General features: G+C 39.5%; 1 protein-coding gene across 7 annotated transcripts in view; it reads right to left on the reverse strand.

Annotated features, from left to right (window-relative positions):
• The window catches only part of NELL1 (neural EGFL like 1), a 452,170-nt gene that overhangs the window by 261,407 nt on the left and 171,023 nt on the right, over positions 1 to 19,740 (reverse strand). For 6 of the 7 annotated variants that reach the window (XM_050955299.1, XM_050955303.1, XM_050955298.1 and 3 more), the window contains one exon: positions 2,056 to 2,181. The exons of the other annotated variant lie outside the window; for it this stretch is intronic. In XM_050955299.1, the coding sequence (XP_050811256.1) occupies positions 2,056 to 2,181 (126 nt within the window). The remainder of the gene's footprint in view (positions 1 to 2,055; positions 2,182 to 19,740) is intronic. 7 annotated transcript variants of the gene reach the window in all.

The following is a 19,740-nucleotide window of genomic DNA, read 5'->3' on the forward strand; positions in this document are numbered from 1 at the left end:
CATTCCATTATTTCTTACTTATACAGAGATTTGTATGTGTCTATGCAGTAAATGATTGTTCGCCCATTACTCTCAAGCACTTGTCTTATTACTCCACACTTTTGCTGTAAATCACAAATACTCTGTTTTTAAATCATTTCCATGTCTAATGACACTGTTTTGCTGGAATGAAAGGATTATTAGGGAATTAGAAAGCTAGTGTCAGATTATCAAAAAGGTTTACCATCATTATAAAAATGATTACCCTATTTGGTGTACAAGGTCAGAAGAAAGCACCCTACAAAATTCAGTGGCTGACATTTTTCCTGCATGATAGTTTGTAAAAGATCAATGAGAACTCAGGACTTACTTACACGGCAGAGAAAGGGCTTTAGAGACACACAACTGTCTGGAAAAAAAAAGTCTGTTGAATGTGAATTGTTTAGCATCATCCGCTCTCAAGAAGTGAGGAGGACTTTTCCAAAGCATCTATAAGGTATATGATAAGACGTGCTGTCATCATGAAATAGACAGTGTCTATGACTTTCCCTAAGAATAATGTGTACATTATAGCATGATTTCTACCCTGAATAACCACTCTCATATTGAACATTTCTTGGCCATCTTTCTACTTGAGAGAACAGACTGCCCAATATAATATCAAACCTGGGGTTGTGTTAAGTTTTCTTATTTCTATTTCAGTAAATGTGTCTGAATAGTTCTGAACACAGCCTTGATTGAGGGCTCTCATTGAAAGAGGTTATCATTTCAGGTATGGATAGGACAGAGCACTTTTCAAGAGATTTTCTCACATTCTGGAGAAATAATTTTTCTGATAGTCAGTGAAGCCTCCTTCAGATGTGTACATGGAAATAAGACTCATCCAAGATCCCCTAAGACTTTTAAGGACTGATTTTGCTGACAGTTATTAAAAATCTATCTATTTCAATGTATAAAACTATTGTATTTGTTCTCTACCCTTGAGTAATCTCTGTCATAGACCTAAAAACAGTAGAAATAAGAAACTCCCGGCATTAACACTAACATTTTCCAGACAGTCAGACAAACAAATGCTTAAGGGCATTATACAGATATGGACACACACATTACTACATCTATAGTGATATCTATGTGTTAAACTGATATTATTACATCTTTCTGTCCTGGAATATCTGAGATGATATGCTTTTTTATGTATACTAAAACTATTTTAGGTCATTTTATTTGTTATAGTGATTATAATTTTCTTCTTCCTTTGGGCCCTGTAGTGTTGGACTCATGGCAACTAAGGCCATTGGTTTTACAGCAGAAGGATACAAAATTTAATTTCAGTAAAACTGTCAAACTCTTTTAACATCTTTGATTAGTTTATCTGCAGCAGACGAAACCTCTACAGAATACAGGATTGTGTGGTGTGGAATAAAGGTTTAATCAACATTCATATGGTATGACCTATACAATTCACCTACAGCTTAACATCTTTGACCATCTCTCCTTGACTCTGTTCATTAATTCATCTCCTCCATGACTATTTCTGGTGTTTCAAACCATTGAGCAACTCCAAAGTACTGCTAGAGAAACATTTCCTTCTTCCCCTCAGACATGTGGAATCCTCTCTCCTCTCCCCATCCCAAAAAACATTGCACTGTCTGAAGCATGGGATGGATAATTCTCAGCCTTAGTGAAGTGATGGGTATGTGGAGTAACACCATGACACCCTTCAAGGCTAGAAACTGGATGCAGTATGAGCTTCCTCTACATTCAGTCAGCTCCATTGAACATGCAGTGCAGAGGTAAGATGGACAGATGCCATACTGCCACCTTCATTCCTCCCAGGTAGACTGCCTAAATTGACGGTGTTAATCATGGAGAGTGCCTGAACTCTTTGGGATCATTCTGTATCTGTCCCCTAGAAGTGTGCAAAGGAAAGAAGGCTCCTTGTGCATTCTCATCCACTTGCACACCTGCTCAGGGCCAACTATAATTTGTATTCCAGAGAGGAGATTTGTTAGCGAATTGGTCAGTACACAAGAAATAGGATACCACTGTGCTCTTACAAAGACTTAAAAATCTCACCTGTACATGAAAAATCATCCACACGGATGTATCCTTGGACACAGTCACAACGATATGATCCAGGCAGGTTAACACACACTGTATTGGCATGACAATAATGCATCTTAGCAGCGCACTCATCAATATCTGAGGGGGGAAAAGAACCAGCACAAACACAGTCAATTGCACAGTTAAATGCTCACAATGACTCAATTCTGAAATAAGAGAAGAGAAATTCCAATTACAAGCCCCAGAAGAACCTCAAAAAAAGTCTTAAACTCTAATATTAATCTACTAGCATAAATTTAGTAGCAAAATCTTTCTTAAGGTGGAGTTAAGGCTGCTGAAACACAATAATGTCTCTGTACTGTACACTTCCAAACTCTAAAGTTAAATGCTGGAAAACCAGGAAATACTGAATTAAGCTCCTCCCCCATATTTTCCTAGACGATGTTAGCATTACAACAAAAATAATCACAAACTGAAAGGAACCAGGAGATGAATAGTTCAGGTACTGCTTCCCAAACAATACACCCAGACAACTTTAATTCTGCCCCCATAAAGAAGCTAGAATATGAAGACGCAGTAGCTCCATATACAATGATACTTTGTGTATCAGTCAGGAGTAGTGCTGGACAGATATGAAATAGCAGTGTTTGTTATGCAGCAAAAAGATGCTCTGATTTTGCAAGTTCCCAATTTGCACAAGCTGTAACAGCTGCCAAGGGCCCTTCCAGGAGCCTAGGATCACTATAGCACAACCACACTTCAGGTCATGTCTCCATTCCCTTGACACAGCCCCATGCTGTGAACTACAAGAAGGTAGGTAGAACTAGGCCAGTTACTTCAGCTCTGTGCCACTGAAGAATCCTCCTACACAACTAGGAATCTCACATGGCCACTTAAACCAGCTTTTTATCTGCTCTGCATCATCCCAGTGGGACATAGCAGATTTAGCAGAGCCCAGGACCTGGCCTTGCAACCCTATTTGTTATTAGTGGATCACAGTATCTCTTGCAAGGCCACAACTCAAAACAATTTTTGTTGCCTGAGAAGGGGGATTAAAACTGCCATTAACTAAATATTGTAGAGCTCACTTAGTGGCAATCTTTTCCCCCAAAATATAAGCTACTTCTACTTTAGGACTGAACAGCTTTTTTTTCTGATTGAGACTGATTTTTCTCTCACTAACACCAGTTTTCTTTGAAGCAACTCTTTTGACTTTAGAAGATTTACTCTTGATTTATGTATGTCACAAAGTGAAAGGAGACTCAGACCCATTTTTTCTTATTACATTCTCCTTACAAGTTATTTTATTGACTGTCCATGCCCAAGAAACTGAATTGACTGCAGCACTGGAGACTGAAGTCTCTGTTTATCTCCATTGTATAGGTACAGATCAGACAGCAACACTGCATGCTTCCCCAGAGCCCTCCTACCACATGCCACAGCTCTGGTCTGAAGGAACCTGTAAGGTGAAAAAGCAGTTCTGTTTCCATGCTGATACAGTCCCTAGGCTTTGTGCTGTGAGTTGTAACAAACATGGCAATTGTGCTCATGGTTTCTACGCTATTGGGCAGCTGTCCACGAGAAACTAGACTGTGACCACTAACTAAATCATTTCATATTGGCCATCAAACAGCTGTTAGTTGGTACTGAGTTTTGATCACTACCAATCTGGCCTGAATTTGAAATGATGGCCTGGAAGCAAAGGACTCCACATCCCCTTACAAACACCGTGAGCTAGCCAGCTATCCTCATTCTCCTTGTGTTTCTGATGCTGAGCCTCTTGATAAATTGTATAAAAATGCCTAAAGCAGCAGGATACAAAAAGCAAATGCCAAGAAAAATCCCCCAATGTCTACTTATCACACCAGTGCATGCTAAGGCCACCTGAGACATACACCTGGGACTTGCCACCTTTTTTTAATAGGCTTTTAGCTTCTAGCTTTGAGGGATTTTGCTCTTGCATGTCTACTAATTTTCTGGCATAAGAGGGAAGAGAAAGATGCCTGAAAACACACAAGAACATCAAAACAGAAACCAATTCACCTGAAAATTACCCCACACTTGTCTCTACCTTCATTAAGGAAGTCTTTGGACAATGACTCAAAAAATAAAAAATGGGGGTATTGGAAAATGTTGATGGAGAAATTAATTGGCATTTTGATTCACTATAAGAAAAATACTAACAATCCCCCCCAATAAATAAATAAATTAGGCTGCTTCCAAGTTACCAGTGGTTAAAAAGAAATTTACAACCCCAAGAAAAATATGTATGTGGCACATTGATCTTATTAAAACTCATAAAGGAGACTAAGAACTTCAAAAGTTGATTTGATTACCAGTTTGCAGCAGCAGTCCTTATGTTCAGGTAGTGAAAAGACTACGTCTGAGTCTGGGCCTGGGCCTGGCAAAAGAGGTGTAAGGAGTGAGATGAAGCCCTCTCCCTCTTTTGCCACTCACATAGGTCCATCCTCAATCTCATTTTGTGTCTTTTCCTCTTACATTCCATATTGCCCCTTTGTAGCCCATAAAGCTAGCTTTAGCATTTTATTTTAGTCAGGCCTGTATCTCATAAGACACTAAATAAACAGTTAGCATAAAACTTTGAGGCCATTGAACTTCTGCCCAGGTAAATGGCCCAACAGTTACCCTGAGTGTTGGGGAACAGGGGACAGCTTAAGTGGGGAGTTTGTGCATAATGATACCAAGTAATCATAAGAACACTGAACTGATGCTAGGCTTGGATATTTTAGGATAAAATGTTGGCAAATGCTTAACCATGAACTTGCCTTGGCAACAAGTTGATGTATATGATAATTAGTTGACCTTATTAATATACTAATGTATAGGATAGAGAAACTCCAACATTATTAGGGTGAGGAAGTTAGATATGGACAAGGGAGGATAGACATTAGCAATTAATACTCTTGATAGGCTCTAGGCCCTATAATAGGCCAGACCATCATCTAAGATGGGGGATGGGCCACTGGATAATAGACTCATAGAATATTAGTGTTGGAAGACACCTCAGGAGGTCATCTAGTTCTATCTCCTGCTCAAAGCAGGACCAAAACCCAATAAATCATCCCAGCCGTGTCTTTGACAAGTCAGACCCTCACAACCTCTAAGGAGGGATTTTCCACTACCTCCCTAGGTAACCTCTCTACCTCTCCCCCCCAGCATAGTGTCATCTGTGAACTTGCTGAGGGTGCAATTAATCCCATCATCCAGATCATTAATAAAGATGTTGAACAAAACCGACGCCAGGACCGACCCCTGGGGCACTCCGCTTGATACCGGCTGCCAACTAGACATCGAGCCATTGATCACTACCCATTGAACCCGACAATCCAGCCAGCTTTCTATCCACCTGATAATCCATTCATCCAATCCATACTTCTTTAACTTGCTGGCAAGAATACTGTGGGAGACCAGATCAAAAGCTTTGCTAAAGTCAAGATATATCACATCCACTGCTTTCCTCATATCCACAGTGCCAGTTATCTCATCATAGAAGGCAAACAGGTTGGTCAGGCATGACTTGCCCTTGGTGAATCCATGTTGACTGTTCCTGATCATCTTCCTCTCCTCCAAGTGCTTCAAAATGAATTCCTTGAGGATCTGCTCCATGATTTTGCCAGGGACTGAAGTGAGGCTGACCAGTCTACAGTTGGCCAGGTTCTCTCTCTCCCCTTTTTTAAATATGGGCATGATATTTGCCTTTTTCCCATCATCCAGGACCTCCCTCAGTTACCACAAATTTTCAAAGATAATGACCAATGACTGTGCAATCACATCAGCCAACTCCCTCAGCACCCTTGGATGCATTAGATCTGGACCCAGGGACTTGTGCATGTCCAGCTTTTCAAAATAGTCCTTAACCTGTTCTTTCACCACTGAAGGCTGCTCTCCTCCTCCCCACACTGTGTTGCCCAGTGCAGCAGTCTGGGAGCTGACCTTGTCTGTGAAGACCGAGGCAAAAAAAAGAATTGAGTACTTCAGCTTTTTCCACATCATCCGTCACTAGGTTGCCTCCCCCATTCAGTAAGGGTCCCACACTTTCCCTGACCTCCTCCTTATTGCTAACATACCTGTAAAAACCCTTCTTGTTATCCTTCACATCTCTTGGTAGCTACAACTCCAATTGTACCTTGGCCTTCCTGATTACATCCCTGCATGCTCTAGCAATATTTGTATACTCATCTCTAGTCATCTGTCCAAATTTCCACTTCTTGTAAGCTTCTTTTTTGGGTTTAAGCTCATCAAAGATTTCATCGTTAAGCTAAGCTGGTCACCTGCCATATTTGCTATTCTTTCTGCACATGGGGATGTTTTTTCCTGGCCCTCAATAGGGCTTCTTTAAAATACAGCCAACTCTGCTGGACTCCTTGCCCCAGGGGATCCTGCCCATCAGTTCCCTAAGGGAGTCTAAGTCTTCTTTTCTGAAGTCCAGGGTCTGTATTTTGCTACTCTCCTTTCTTCCTTTTGTCAGGATCCTGAAGTCAACCATCTCATAGTCACTGCTGCCTAGATTGTCACCCACTTCTACTTCCCCTACCAATTCTTCTCGATTTGTAAGCAGCAGGTCAAGAGGAGCACGGCCCCTAGTCAGTTCCTCCAGCACTTATACCAGGAAGTTGTCATCAACTGATCTGGACCTGGACCATCATTTGGCATGCCAAGGACAGAGCAGTTTCTTAGTCTCTCGGCACCAGATCCCCAAAGAGGGTGTGAGTATGTAAGTATACAAGTACATACATGCGGAACGATACAAGACATCACCTTAATGCTGCATTTTTGCTATCTTTTTATGAGGTCTGGAGCTTTTCTTCACTAATTATGTTAATAAAAGTTGTTAAACCTTTGCTTCATTGTGCAATGGGGTTCCCAACCAGATACTGACCTTAATAACCTTGGTTCTGTTGTGCCTGATTCAGAGACTAGAACTCCACAATCCCCCATATCTTTAAATGAGAATTAATTGGAAGTCAAAAATAATTAATAACCACTAAAAAAAATGGGCTACATGAGATGGTTGACTTCAGTATCCTGACAAAAGGAAGAAAGGAGAGTAGCAACATACAGACCATGGGCTACATCTTTCAGTTCTTTATATTCTCCATTGCCCTTGTAGCACTTTTAAGCCTGTTGCTTTTTCAGGGGGTAGTGATCAGAAGTCACAAGTTGGCAACAGTATTTTACTGGGACAAAGTCTGAGGAGTAATGCTAGGGCCATTTACTTAGCCCATAATTTTTGGCATAGTCTTGTGTAGGACTAGATATCCATGACAAAAAGCTTTGTTTTTTTACAGATCATTGTTAGAGTAGCATCCATAAACAACACAGTGGTACGCATCAGCACGGGTGTAATAGAACTCATTGTGATTCATGCATATAGATTGCTTGTCGTATTTGAAATATCAGAGCTCATCTTCTGGTGATCTTTTGAGGTGATAAAAAATACATGATTTATGTTTCTCTCTAGGCTGGTGAATTAGTTTGTTTTCCTTTATAAAAGGTCTACATATGGTCTTTAAAATGAAACTTGTCACAGCATAATGATCCTTCACATATCACCAACTTCCCTCTGCATCAGCTAGTTCTCTACAATAACAAAGACACATTTGGCCTAGAGGTTTTCAGTGAGGATCACTGAATTATAGGGTATAGTTTGGTTTCGTAAGGAGAGCGAGGGTATTGCTCCTTAGTGCAATGCTCAGTACAATATAGCAGCCCACATAGTTCCTCTGTCACTAAAACAGGATTCATGTACTCAGAAAGGTCACGTTAATAATAAAAATGGAAAGAGAAGCACTACTCTGGGGCAGATCCCTGTCTGGTGCAAATCAGCATAGATCTATTGACCTCTCTGGGGCTGCCTTAATTTACACCAGCAGAGGATCTGGCCCTCTATTTTCCAGATGGTCAGCATAGCACAGTCCCCTATCAGCATCAGTGTTTAATCATTCCTAATTTTTTTTTAAATGCTGGAAAATATCACCATGAATGACCTTATCCTTGTGCAGCCCTCCTTGACATCAACATCTAAGGGGGTGGGGTGGGAGTCAGGAGAAAATTAGAGGGTCAAGGGAAATGAAATGTTATTACTATAAAAATAATTAAATATATATACACATTTTAATACTACTGAGTGATTAAATGTACATCAGGTAAACACATTCAATTCAGTTAAAAGTTGGGGGAAAGCCATATAATAGGGAAGGCAAATTAATTCAGAAGTAAGCCCTGAAAAACCAAGCCTGCTCCAAGATGAAAGAAAGCAAGAAAAATTAACATATTGAGTATGTACCCCGGTACATTTCTAGTTCTAAAACAATATTAGCTGTACACTGGAAAAAGCAACACTTGCTCTAAAAGAGTTTTTCCTCACCTGCAGATGTGCTGAAACATAATGGGACTCTAGGAATGAATCCTCAGCCCCAATGTGTGGTGGAGCTATGGAACCCAAATAGACATGGTAGTGCTTAATGCAGGGTTTGGGAGCAAATTAGCTCATGTAGCCAGCTGCTTCTCTCCTACATGTGGTTTGGCCATGTGGATCTTTACTGTGAATGGACCCAATTCCCCTCTCAGAGTTCCACTGTGGAGACATAGTGCCACAAATATATATTATACACAGCTTACAGTGATGTACTTTGTTCAGCTTCTCTGCTGCTTTGAATCATATCAAGCCAACTTCATCTTTAAAAAATGAGTGCAACTCCTGTTACTGCAAAAGGAGTTGTGCCTATTTTCCCTAGGGATGAATTTGACTAATTATTTTCACTGTGTTAATCCTATACGCACCTAAGTAAGCAGAAACAGAATATGACCCTCTGTATATATTAATATGCAGACCAGCTCCCATCAACACTCTAATCACTGAGGTGAGTCTTCCACCTGATTGCTCAGACTGCCCCATCATATTGTAAAAACATTAGCAATCAAAAAAAAAAAAAAAAAAAAAAAAAAAAGACTGTCCAGATCTTCCTTTTCCGATGCCTGGTTCCCTAATGAAATAATGTGGTTTTTTTACCCCTATCTTTGAGGCTGCTAGGTATAATACAAATATGCAGCCTGTCAGAATAACCTTGCAGGCAAAACAATTCAAATGACCCATTGGTAATTGCATGCATTTTAAAATAACCTTCTTAGACAGGGTTAATGTCATCACTAGTTGTTTGAGATTCCAGTGCTTATCTAATGGGAGGCAGTAACATTTATTTACCAAAATAAATAAATAAATAAATATAAAAAAAAGTGTTCCAGCACAACAATAGGCAATATCTTTGGAAATCCATGCAGGATCTTTCTACTTGCTGCGCTTAATTTCAGAATCAAATGCTGCCATTAAAAAAATCATCTCAAAATCTATTTGCTTTCTTATTTGGGACCACATTGTGCCAAATTTCATCTTAAACTGCAAACACTTTGAAGAGAAGCACATCCCACAACTCCTCTTCCCCTTCCCAACTCCAAAATTTCTCTTCTCTGACCCTCGCCACTAGAAATGGGTGCTGCCTGTTATGTGGAACATGAAAAAGGGGTATGGGTTGTTTATAAGGCATATGCTGTACCTTGCCCTTGTCCACACTCATGTTAATCTCTGGTCTAAATGACCTAGGACTTTTTGCTGCCAGCAGGACTACCAGCCTCACTGGTAAGCTCCTGAAAGGCCCACAGCAGATCTTAATGTATGTTGAAAGCTTAGTGATACCAGAAAAGTAAAATATTCTAAATAATGGAACTTCAGAGGTATCCTGGAGTCCCAAACAATCTAAAACACCTCGCCCCAGATATCAGAGTATTCTTGCTCCACTGGCTTCCTATCATATTCACTCATCTTAAATGTTCTCGATCACTCGGCCTTTTTTATATCTTGCCTCTCATTTCTAACTGTTCCTAGTCACTCCATCCTCTGCCAGTTTCACTTGATTTCAGCACCGTTAGTCTCCTTCTCTCACTCACAACTGCGTTCTTTTCACACAGATCCACTGCACCCCATGCCTGAGAGACACTCATTTCTCCACAGCCTTTCATCTTCAAATTCTGCCTCAAAACCTACATATTTCTACCAGCATTCTGTCAGTCTCTATTTGGATGCTCCAAATGGCTACTCGCCACAGACTGTGACAAAAATAAAACATAATAAATAAATGAATGATAAAAAAGTCTGAAAGAATCTAAAGGGACTCTAGATCCCTGCCTACTTTAGAAAGTTGTACTTCTCTAACTATACCAGCATAATCAACGCAGCATAATCCCTTCAGGTGGGTGCAGCTATATCTGTACAAAAGTGCTTTAATACCTATATAGCTATTTCTGTACAGGCAGAGGAATAAGTCACCTTAATAGCAATATAACTATATCCATTTAGCCATATAGCAGTATAACTACATACATACATCCATAAATCCACTAGGATTTTTTCCAGCATAATTATACTGATTTAAAAAAAAATCACATCCCTACCTGAACTAGTTTTACTTGTAAAAGTTTCTTGGGTAGGCTAGGCCTTAGCTAGAATAACATACTTCTTGAGAAGTATGAAATAAATGCAAATTAAATTATCCTTCCTCTCCCTCTTAGATGTTAGCTTTTGCCTGACATATAGACTCCCCAGCAGGCAGGCACTAGCACAGTGATTGAGGTTCCTAAAATCCACAGTAACATAAATAATAAATTATAATACTTATGTGTAAAATACACCTACTTAGACTCATCTCTGGATTTGGCCCTGGATAAGATAAATGAATGATTAATTTAATGATTTAACCTACGTTTTCCCAGTGGTTGTTCCGTTGGAAACTGTCCAGAAACTCCTTTAATTTTAGCTGCACATGATCATATGGACCTTGTAATCTTCCCAATTCCAACTCCTGTTAAGACTAAACTGAGGCTGGAAAGCCATGTGGCATGAGCTCTGTGGAAGCATCCCATAGACATGGGAGCTTCTAGAGCCATGGTGCCTCAGGCAGGCACAGTATTCTCTATCATAAAGGCCACATCATCCCCTTTTACACCCATTGAAAAATCAAAATAAAAAATAGCTTAGGCTGAAGAACTGATATTAATTAGAGGTTTGATTCACCGGATCTGCATGTTCCTCCCCTTTCCAGCCATGTAAATATAAACAGTTTTTCTCTACTGGAGAAAAGGGTGTTTTGTTACAGCTGTTTTAAAAGTATAAATGATCATTTTAATGCTGTTGAGGTTGAATTTTTTTTTTACCTATTGGCTACATTAAGCACAGGTACTCACTGGCATGCTTTTGCAGATGATCAGTTGTCTTCCGTCTAAGGACTTCTGATATTCCTAAAGCGCTTATTTTCTCTATTACATTTGGGAACAGTCCAGCAAGCAGCCATTCTTACAGGGCGTCTGCTTGCTAAAATGTGCTCTGACATGGAGACATGTGCTCTGACAAGGTGAATTTGGCCTTCTCACCTTCAGAATACAGGGTACAGCACGTGCTCAATTCTCCACATCCCCGCTCTCTTGTTAACGTTCTCACAACTTCAGTTCAAGCTCAGATGCACTAATTATCAGTCTAGTTATGCTACACTGATTTTTTTTAAACCTGAAAAGCTCTTCACAACCTGAGCCTCAATTAATCTGGTCACCCCCTTGTACCCAGCATGTGTCAGCTAAGGTCACTTGTCTCACCATTCCCCCCAAATCCCATCACCCTGGTACCGAAATTTAGCATAATCCCTTTTCAGAATTCCCTGCCTGAGGATATCAGGAACAGTGCCACTTTTTAAATCATGATTGAAGACACTCTTCATGTCTCATCATTAGCTTGGTACAGCTGGGTATATTATTATGGGTCTGTATTTTTAAGTGCCTTTCTTAGCAGAAGGGGTTATATAGGTTGAACTTGCTGTCGTAAAAGATAATTAAAATTAGTTGGAATGCTGCTGAATTAGTATTAAAAAAATCAAGTAATGTTGGATTTTTTCAGGGGAAGAGGCATTAATAGAAAGGAAATCTTTTCTTAAACCTAAGTGAATGGCTGCAACTGTTTGATAAACGCATTAATGGGAAATATTCATAGTCGTATAAATATTATTTTAAAAAAACATATTTGCCAGCATAGCTCTCAGGGTTGGTTGATAACTTATTCATAAGGTAGCTGTGACAGTTACAAATAAATTATTTTTTAAAATATGCAGCAGGAATTCACATATGATAATGCAGCTTAGAGAAAGCAGATTAAAAAGAATAAAAAGCAGAAAGAAAACATTGGGGGAATCCAGGTTTTGGATAACAGGACACACTCAGTCATTAGCTCAAATATATCATATCAATTAACTAAAAAAAATTAAGACTATCCTTTTTAAAATTGAAAATAATAGCAAAGTCACCAGTGTTTAGAGCCAAACTGAAATCCCAATTGTCTTTACCCAGCACTATTCAGCCTTTTAAATTGCTCTTTGGAAGTGTGCCATGAGTATGTGTTTAGAAGATAGCACAACATAAAAGGTTATAAAGTGGTGGATTTGAGTGGGTGTAAAGACATCTCTTCAAAGCCTCTGTTTAACTGCCTCCTCCACAAGTTGTATTGCAAAAGGCCATGGTAATGAGAGAAGTATTTTCTCAAATATTGAGTATGAGCCGGTAAGGCAGTGAGTAACCTAAACTCCTGCTCCATAAATGGTTCTCCATCCTGAGCCAGCTTTGGCCACTATGCACTGCTTTACCAGAGCAACTCAGTCTTAAACCCAGAGAATTGTAGTGGGAAATTTTTGGATGGCATAAGATTGCTATATTGCCTCCTTGTACCATCACCGCTCAAGGCTATTATTATAGAGGGCATGATCGGTAACTGGGGAAGTAGCTAAGACTCCTTTCTGACAGCTGCTATAGCAAACCCTTTACAGACTGTTGGCAGCTGCCACAGGTTAGAGCTCTCATTTACACCAGGGGACTGGCCCAGTACAGATTAACCCCAATATCAAAGGAGTGCAAAGGGCACTTGGTGTGTCATCTTCAACTGTGTCAAGCATCTCTGAGTCACAGCTGAACTAATGGGTCTGACTCAGATTCCACTTACACCAGTGTAATTCCATTAACTAAAAAAAAATGGAGTTATTCTCAAATTACTGGATTTAACTCAAATCAAGCCCAATAAGAGTTGTGGGCTCTCGGCACTTTGCAGACCAAGCCCATTCTTGGCAAAGGAGCTGTCTCTTTGGATAAAATTTTACAGAAGAAGCTTTTTTTCATACAGGTGGTATGAAAAGCTGTCACTGTTTCACCCAGGCATTTAATAGCAAGGCTGCTTAATGCATAGATTCCAAGGCCAGAAGGAAGCATTGTAATGAAGCAGTGGGAAGCCATCTATCTGCACTTGCCTCCATCTGTAGGCAAAGTAACACACTTGACATCATTGCCAAGGACAGGATAATGGAAAAAGGGCTGGATTCAAAGGAAGAGTAAAGATTAACAGCACAAAGTATATGATGCATTTTTAAAATATCATTTAAAAATGGTCCCAAATGCTATTAACCTTCCTATGACACAATCCATTCAGAGTTTGTCTGTCTTAGAAGATGACCCAAAATATTTGCATTCCATAGGTGGACAAATGTTTCTATAGTGCATGTAATATTCTCTGACATTCCACTTATATATTTGTTCTAAGATTAGGCTACCCACAGTTGTAAATGTCAGTTCCTTTTAAACAGACCAGGATTATTTAAATTTTTGCCATCTGAATGCTAATTCTTAAATAAATAAAAATTCCAATGGATATGTTGGTTCGGGGTAAAGGCCATGAGGCAAAAGCCTATGACATAGTTCCTGATGGAAAGGAGAAAAGAAAATGTTGCTCAAGTTCAACAGCAGACAATTCTTGACAGTTTATCAGATGTGGAATGATACCCCATAGTAGGAAAGCTTCTGGATCTTTCCATCCTGCAGAAGAGGGCTACAGAAGACAGACATCTCTGTGAGACTCCTCTCACAGAATTTCCTTCATATCCTCCCCTCAGGTGAAAAAGGTTTTGGAATCTCCAGACTGTGGAGGGAGTGAGGTCTAACCAGCTCACAGTCCCGGTCATCCACCCAACATGATCCCTAAATATGACAAGACTAGGGCTCATCTTGATCACTATTTGAGAAATTTAATCCTGTAGGCAGTGTTGTCCCAAACATTCATAGCTGCTGCAGCGGGATTTGTAGGGAGATGAACTCTGTGAGAAAGCATGAATCTGGCCTACTGAGAGCTCTAAAGATTGAGATCAATACTTTGAAACTATTCTCCACTATTTTTTGGATGAAGACTTGAATTTGATGAAGTGTGTCTGATGTATCCCATGCTCCTACAATGAATTAATATACTAAAATCAACAAACAGGTGAATAGTCTATAAAGACTTTTTCAGTTATCTAAATGGTGCTCATCAGGACAACATAATTTGCCTGTCCGGAACACAGATGGAGGTTAACCGCCTTTCCCTGGCTAACACCCATGACAACAAATTACCACAGGAATAGAATGAGGCAGAGTTAAATCTAATAAATCTAACTAGACTACTCTCCCTTAGCATTTTAATACCATTTATTTTGCCATCTCTCTTCTTCACGGGCTCTTTATGTTTCAGATATCATTCTAAAACTAGCTACTTCATGCTTGGCTATAAGAGATAAAAGTATAGTACTATTGCTCCCAAAAATATTGTAATCCATTAGAAAACAAACCTGTATAATAACACTGGTCTACAATTTTTGAGAAGTCGTCTGCTTCAGAGATAAAATGTGATATTTATTATGTATTTTGATGTGCTGAATTCAAATATGACAATTAAAACAACTGATTGGCTACTGTTTCAAAGATATTGAAGTTTTTACATTTTATGTCTATGTATATTGTGTGGATAGTAGAGTTTTAATCATAAATTGTAAACCTAGGTCTTTTCATGTGTTTATGGTTGCTTTACATGATAATAGTTCACCTGTCCTGTTTATGTAACACTTTAAAAATCAGCAAAAGGGTTATATAAATAAAATTTATTATGAAACAAAAGGCAAAAAACTAGTATGCACATAGTTTAGTCCTATTCAGTGTCTACTCGGCGCTTCTTGGCTTGTCTCTTGTATTCATTAAATGGAGCATCTCTTGTCACTGTCCAGCAATAGTCTGCAAGCATTGATGGGCTCCATTTGCCCTGATAGCCTGCCAGGAGATTCCACTGCTGTAGTCTGGAGCCCAACAGCTCTGCCTTACTCTTGGGTAGTTCCAAATCCCTGACAAGGTCATTCAGTTCACCTTGTCTTATGAGGTGTGGTTCAGAGGAGGAGGATGGGAGAAAATGTGGGTCCTGTGACATTGATGGTTCAGGACCAGAAGTTTCATCCTCTTCCCCGTCTGACTCCAGTGAGAATGATTCTGGTGCATCAGGAACCAGCAGTCCTTCTCCGTGGGGTACTGGGCGTATAGCTGATGGAATGTTTGGATAATGCACAGTCCACTTTTTCTTCTTTGACACACCTTTCCCAACTGGAGGCACCATGCAAAAGTAACAATTGCTGGTATGATCTGTTGGCTCTCTCCAAATCATTGGCACTGCAAAAGGCATAGATTTCCTTTTCCTGTTCAACCACTGGCCAAGATTTGTTGCACAAGTGTTGCAGCATATGTGTGGGGCCCACCTCTTGTCCTGATCTCCAATTTTGCAGCCAAAAGAAAGGTGATAGGCTCTCTTAACCATAGTGGTTATACTGCGCGTTCGTGATGCAAAAGTCACTTCACCACAAACATAGCAGAAGTTATCTGCACCGTTCACACAAGTACGAGGCATCTCTGCTCACTTTGGCTAAACAGAAATGTGTCCCTTTGCAAAATCAAACACTGACAAATGAGAGCAAAAGATTGTATGATTTCTAGAGCTGATATAGGGCAATTTGTTCAGCAGAGTGATGTAAGCTTCGTTATGATTGCATCATCCATGACTTCCAGGAATAACATGATGCAATTCATATAATGTATGACGCAATACCAGCTTCAGATTGCATCATTCCTCGTTTTGCCTCAAAAGCAAGTACTGTCCGAACCCAGTCATAGATTTATTCATAGATCCAGTCAAAGATGTATTTTAGTCATTTCTGGTTTAAACTGAGATCCCTTCCCTTTATAACTCACTTATTCTCCGCCATTTCCAAGTCAAGGGTCCTATATACTGACCCAATAGCATATCTTGAAAACTAGAGCCAATCAACAATTTTAAGCATCATTTTCGTTCTCAGTGACCCAGAATTAGTAAAGTTGGACTACATTTATTTCAGAAGCATTTTGGCTGTAGAGCAGTGTAATCACCTCACTCTTACAAATCAAACCATGTTCTCTAGAAAGATTGCCTCTGGTCTACTGATTATATACATGAGTTCCACTGTGTTGTTTGATTCGTTCTTTTTTTTTTTAATATTGCTTATGAAACTCTCTTTTTGGGTCTCAATAAGCTGTGATAAAATAAAGATTTCTGTTTCACAAGGGCTGTGAAGGACTCATCTAATAGTTTTACAACCTAATCTGTCATTTTCTGTTAATCTTCTCAAAGATTTCTTATAGATTTTAGGGGATTCCTATTCAGATTGTTTTAAGCTCTTTCATTCACCTACAAGTAAGATATATTAAAATAATGATATCAATTTTCATTTAGGTAATACATATTTTACCTTTTCCAGTCTCTCTGATTTTACTAATGACTCCAGATGAACAATGGATTATTGTATTCAAAAATGAATATTTCTTTCCTAACACTGCTATACCCAAAGTAATTACATTAAAATACCTGGCTCCATCAGCATTTATCTTATACCATCCCCCACAATTTTTGCTTTGCTGCTCTATTTTTATCTTTAACACTCTTACCTTGTGTCCTTCTATCTACGTCCTGTGATATTGACTAGCTTACTCTTTCAAATCCACATAGATGCTATCTTCAAATGATAAATTGTTGCAGGCTACCCATATAATTGATCTAGAATCCCTGCACCCCTGGCAACCTTTTACTGTGGCATTTTGAAGGACTCTGTATCTCTCTGAAAAATTAAATAGTGATGAAAACTAGTGATATTTTTTGTCTTTGCCCTACCTAGGAATATCCGCAGTCCCTGAAGAATCATTGGTATTACATCTCATAGTCATTTCTAATGTATACCTTTATAACAAATGAGAAATGTGATACATTAACAGCAAGCCATCATACAAAATTAATACTCCACCACTTTGCTGCTGAAATAATTCATTCACCTGATGACCAATCCATGCAGTGTAAAACAGCATGCAGTTAATGGAAAAATATTGTCTCATGTTGATATACATTTGTTGTGTCCTATCTTTCCTATTTATGACTTTCACAAGACTATTTACGTTTCCTAAATTGTCTCTGTGTTTTTTCAAGTGCTCATCAAGAGCCATCATCACTCACATCTATCCGTTTGGTCATCTATCAACAAGAGCTCTGCACCAAAACCCAAAATGAAACAGCAAAGTTTATGAATAGACAAAAACATAACTGCTAACGTAGCTAAAGGCCACACCACCTTCCTAAAGTAAGTTGCAAGAATATCAGCTGACTTAAAATGCCAGTTGACTCTCTGATTTTAATCTCATGTGCTTGCCCCATATTTTGTGGTTCCACATTCATCAGATTCCCGAGCAGCTAGGGGGCAGAGCACTTGTTCTGGCACCATTTGCCAATAACCCAGCAGGTATTCACATGAGAGTCAATCCTGACTGAAGCAGTATACATTCCTTTTTAGTCCCCTTCTGCAACAGGTACTGAGATTCTCATCTTGTTTCACACAGGTCATTTTACTGCCTGAAGAAAGCAACCAAGTGGAGCTACTACTGACCTGAACCAGATTTGAATAAAATGTAAATTATAACCCTTCAGGTAGTTAAGGGTTTGGAGATACTGTCTCTTCCCCACATGCAAAGAGAACTACCATTAGCTCCAGGGGGCAACATGTCCCTCAACGTGCATGTCTGCCCCAGGAATAAGAATCTGGAACAAGCGGATGGAGATTGAATGAGGAGGAAGTGGGAAATGGATGGAGCTTTTGCCTCTCTCCACCAACATGCTGGCCAACAGCAAATTGTTACCCCCCACAGCAAGGGATGGAGGGGACACAGATGGAATTTTAGGTGCTAAAACCACAATTCCTTCTTTGGAACATTCGTGTAATGGCACATGGCAACACGCCTTACCCTTTTTTCTGTGCTGTGTTCCTCTGACACAATCTAGTCCTTATTGTTTATGTATTTTTAAATCCAGGTACACAGTTTATTTAGTCTCTCATGAACAAAAATAAGAATAGTGTCAGCAAAAAAAGTCCTCACATTTTAAAATTCATTTTTCTCTTATAACTATAACCTTAATCAGCATAACTGAAAACAGAAGATAGATTTCTCAGCCTAGCAAATTTGGTAATCGAGTATGATTTATAACATTGGTTACTAGAACAGGCGTTTTAGTTCTGCAGATCTCATCAGCACTAACCTTAGGCATAATCTCAGGTAAGTTGAACTAGAAGAGCTGTAAAACACAAAGAAAAAAAAACCCTATCCAACAATGATCATATAAGACTTTTCCCCCCACCTTCATTCTTGCCTCAGTGCTTAGCAAGAAATTTTATTTTAATTGCTTTGCTTTTGGCTATGAAACTGAACTAGCAATGTAATTCTTCTCTCTTCGATAACACAGTCAAAGTTTTGCTGCAGTTAAAAAGCATTAAATTGGGATATTCTCAACTCTTTGCTACTTCTTTTCTAATAGCACTAAAAGTTTGAATGATTGCATCCAATATGACCATCACCAGTCAGTGACACGTGTCTTCCCTCGTACATGCAGCACCAGGGCCAGGGTTCTGATATTCCTGCTCATGTTGGATAGTCCCTTACTCCTCAAGTAGGCCCACTGAAATCAGAGGGGCCATTCATGGAGCAAGGTGCTTATGACAAACAGTATCAACCCTTTGGGATACAAAAGGGCACCTTCAGAGGCATGGCTCCCTCATGTCCCAGTTTTTCTTTTAAAAATGTGTGCGCCCAAGCAAAAGAAACCAAGGATTACAAGATTAGCAGCTCTCACAGGTATTGACAGGGCAGGAAGCTGGAACAGCTGGACCCAATTACTAGGAGCAGATATAAAAAGGCAAACTTGGTAGAAGGTGGCCAGAAAGAAACTCTTTATTCCCTGATAGGAGGGCTTTCTAACTAGCATTTGGGTTGTGATATGCTGGGAGCCTGGCACTTACAATAAGTCATTAAAGGAATCAGTACTTCTACTGGCTCCCTGAGACTCATCCAAAAGAAAGTTTATTATTTCCCAAATAGACTGTGTCCTGATATTTGTGAGTACAGTATGGTTCTGGAACAGGGCCCCATCACAGTGCTATTCATTATGAGTAAGAGTATCATTCTGGCCCTCAATTACTATTGCATTAGCAATATTAGATAGAAGTTACATAGGGTACAATTCTACCAGCCACATTAATACTGGGCAGTACCTTACTCTGGGCTATACTCTCCCAATCTTCTCACATGTCCATTTCAACTAAACTACTAGAAAACAATGGTACTATTCAATGCGAGTAAGGATAGCAGACCCTCGCTCTCTCTGAGCAGTTCCATTGAAATCAGTGGGACTCTTAAGTCTGGTATTACCCAATAGGCATTAGGGTAGCAGGTTAG

Source organism: Gopherus flavomarginatus, chromosome 5, assembly GCF_025201925.1.
Source record: "Gopherus flavomarginatus isolate rGopFla2 chromosome 5, rGopFla2.mat.asm, whole genome shotgun sequence".
In the NCBI taxonomy this organism is placed as follows: domain Eukaryota; kingdom Metazoa; phylum Chordata; order Testudines; family Testudinidae; genus Gopherus; species Gopherus flavomarginatus.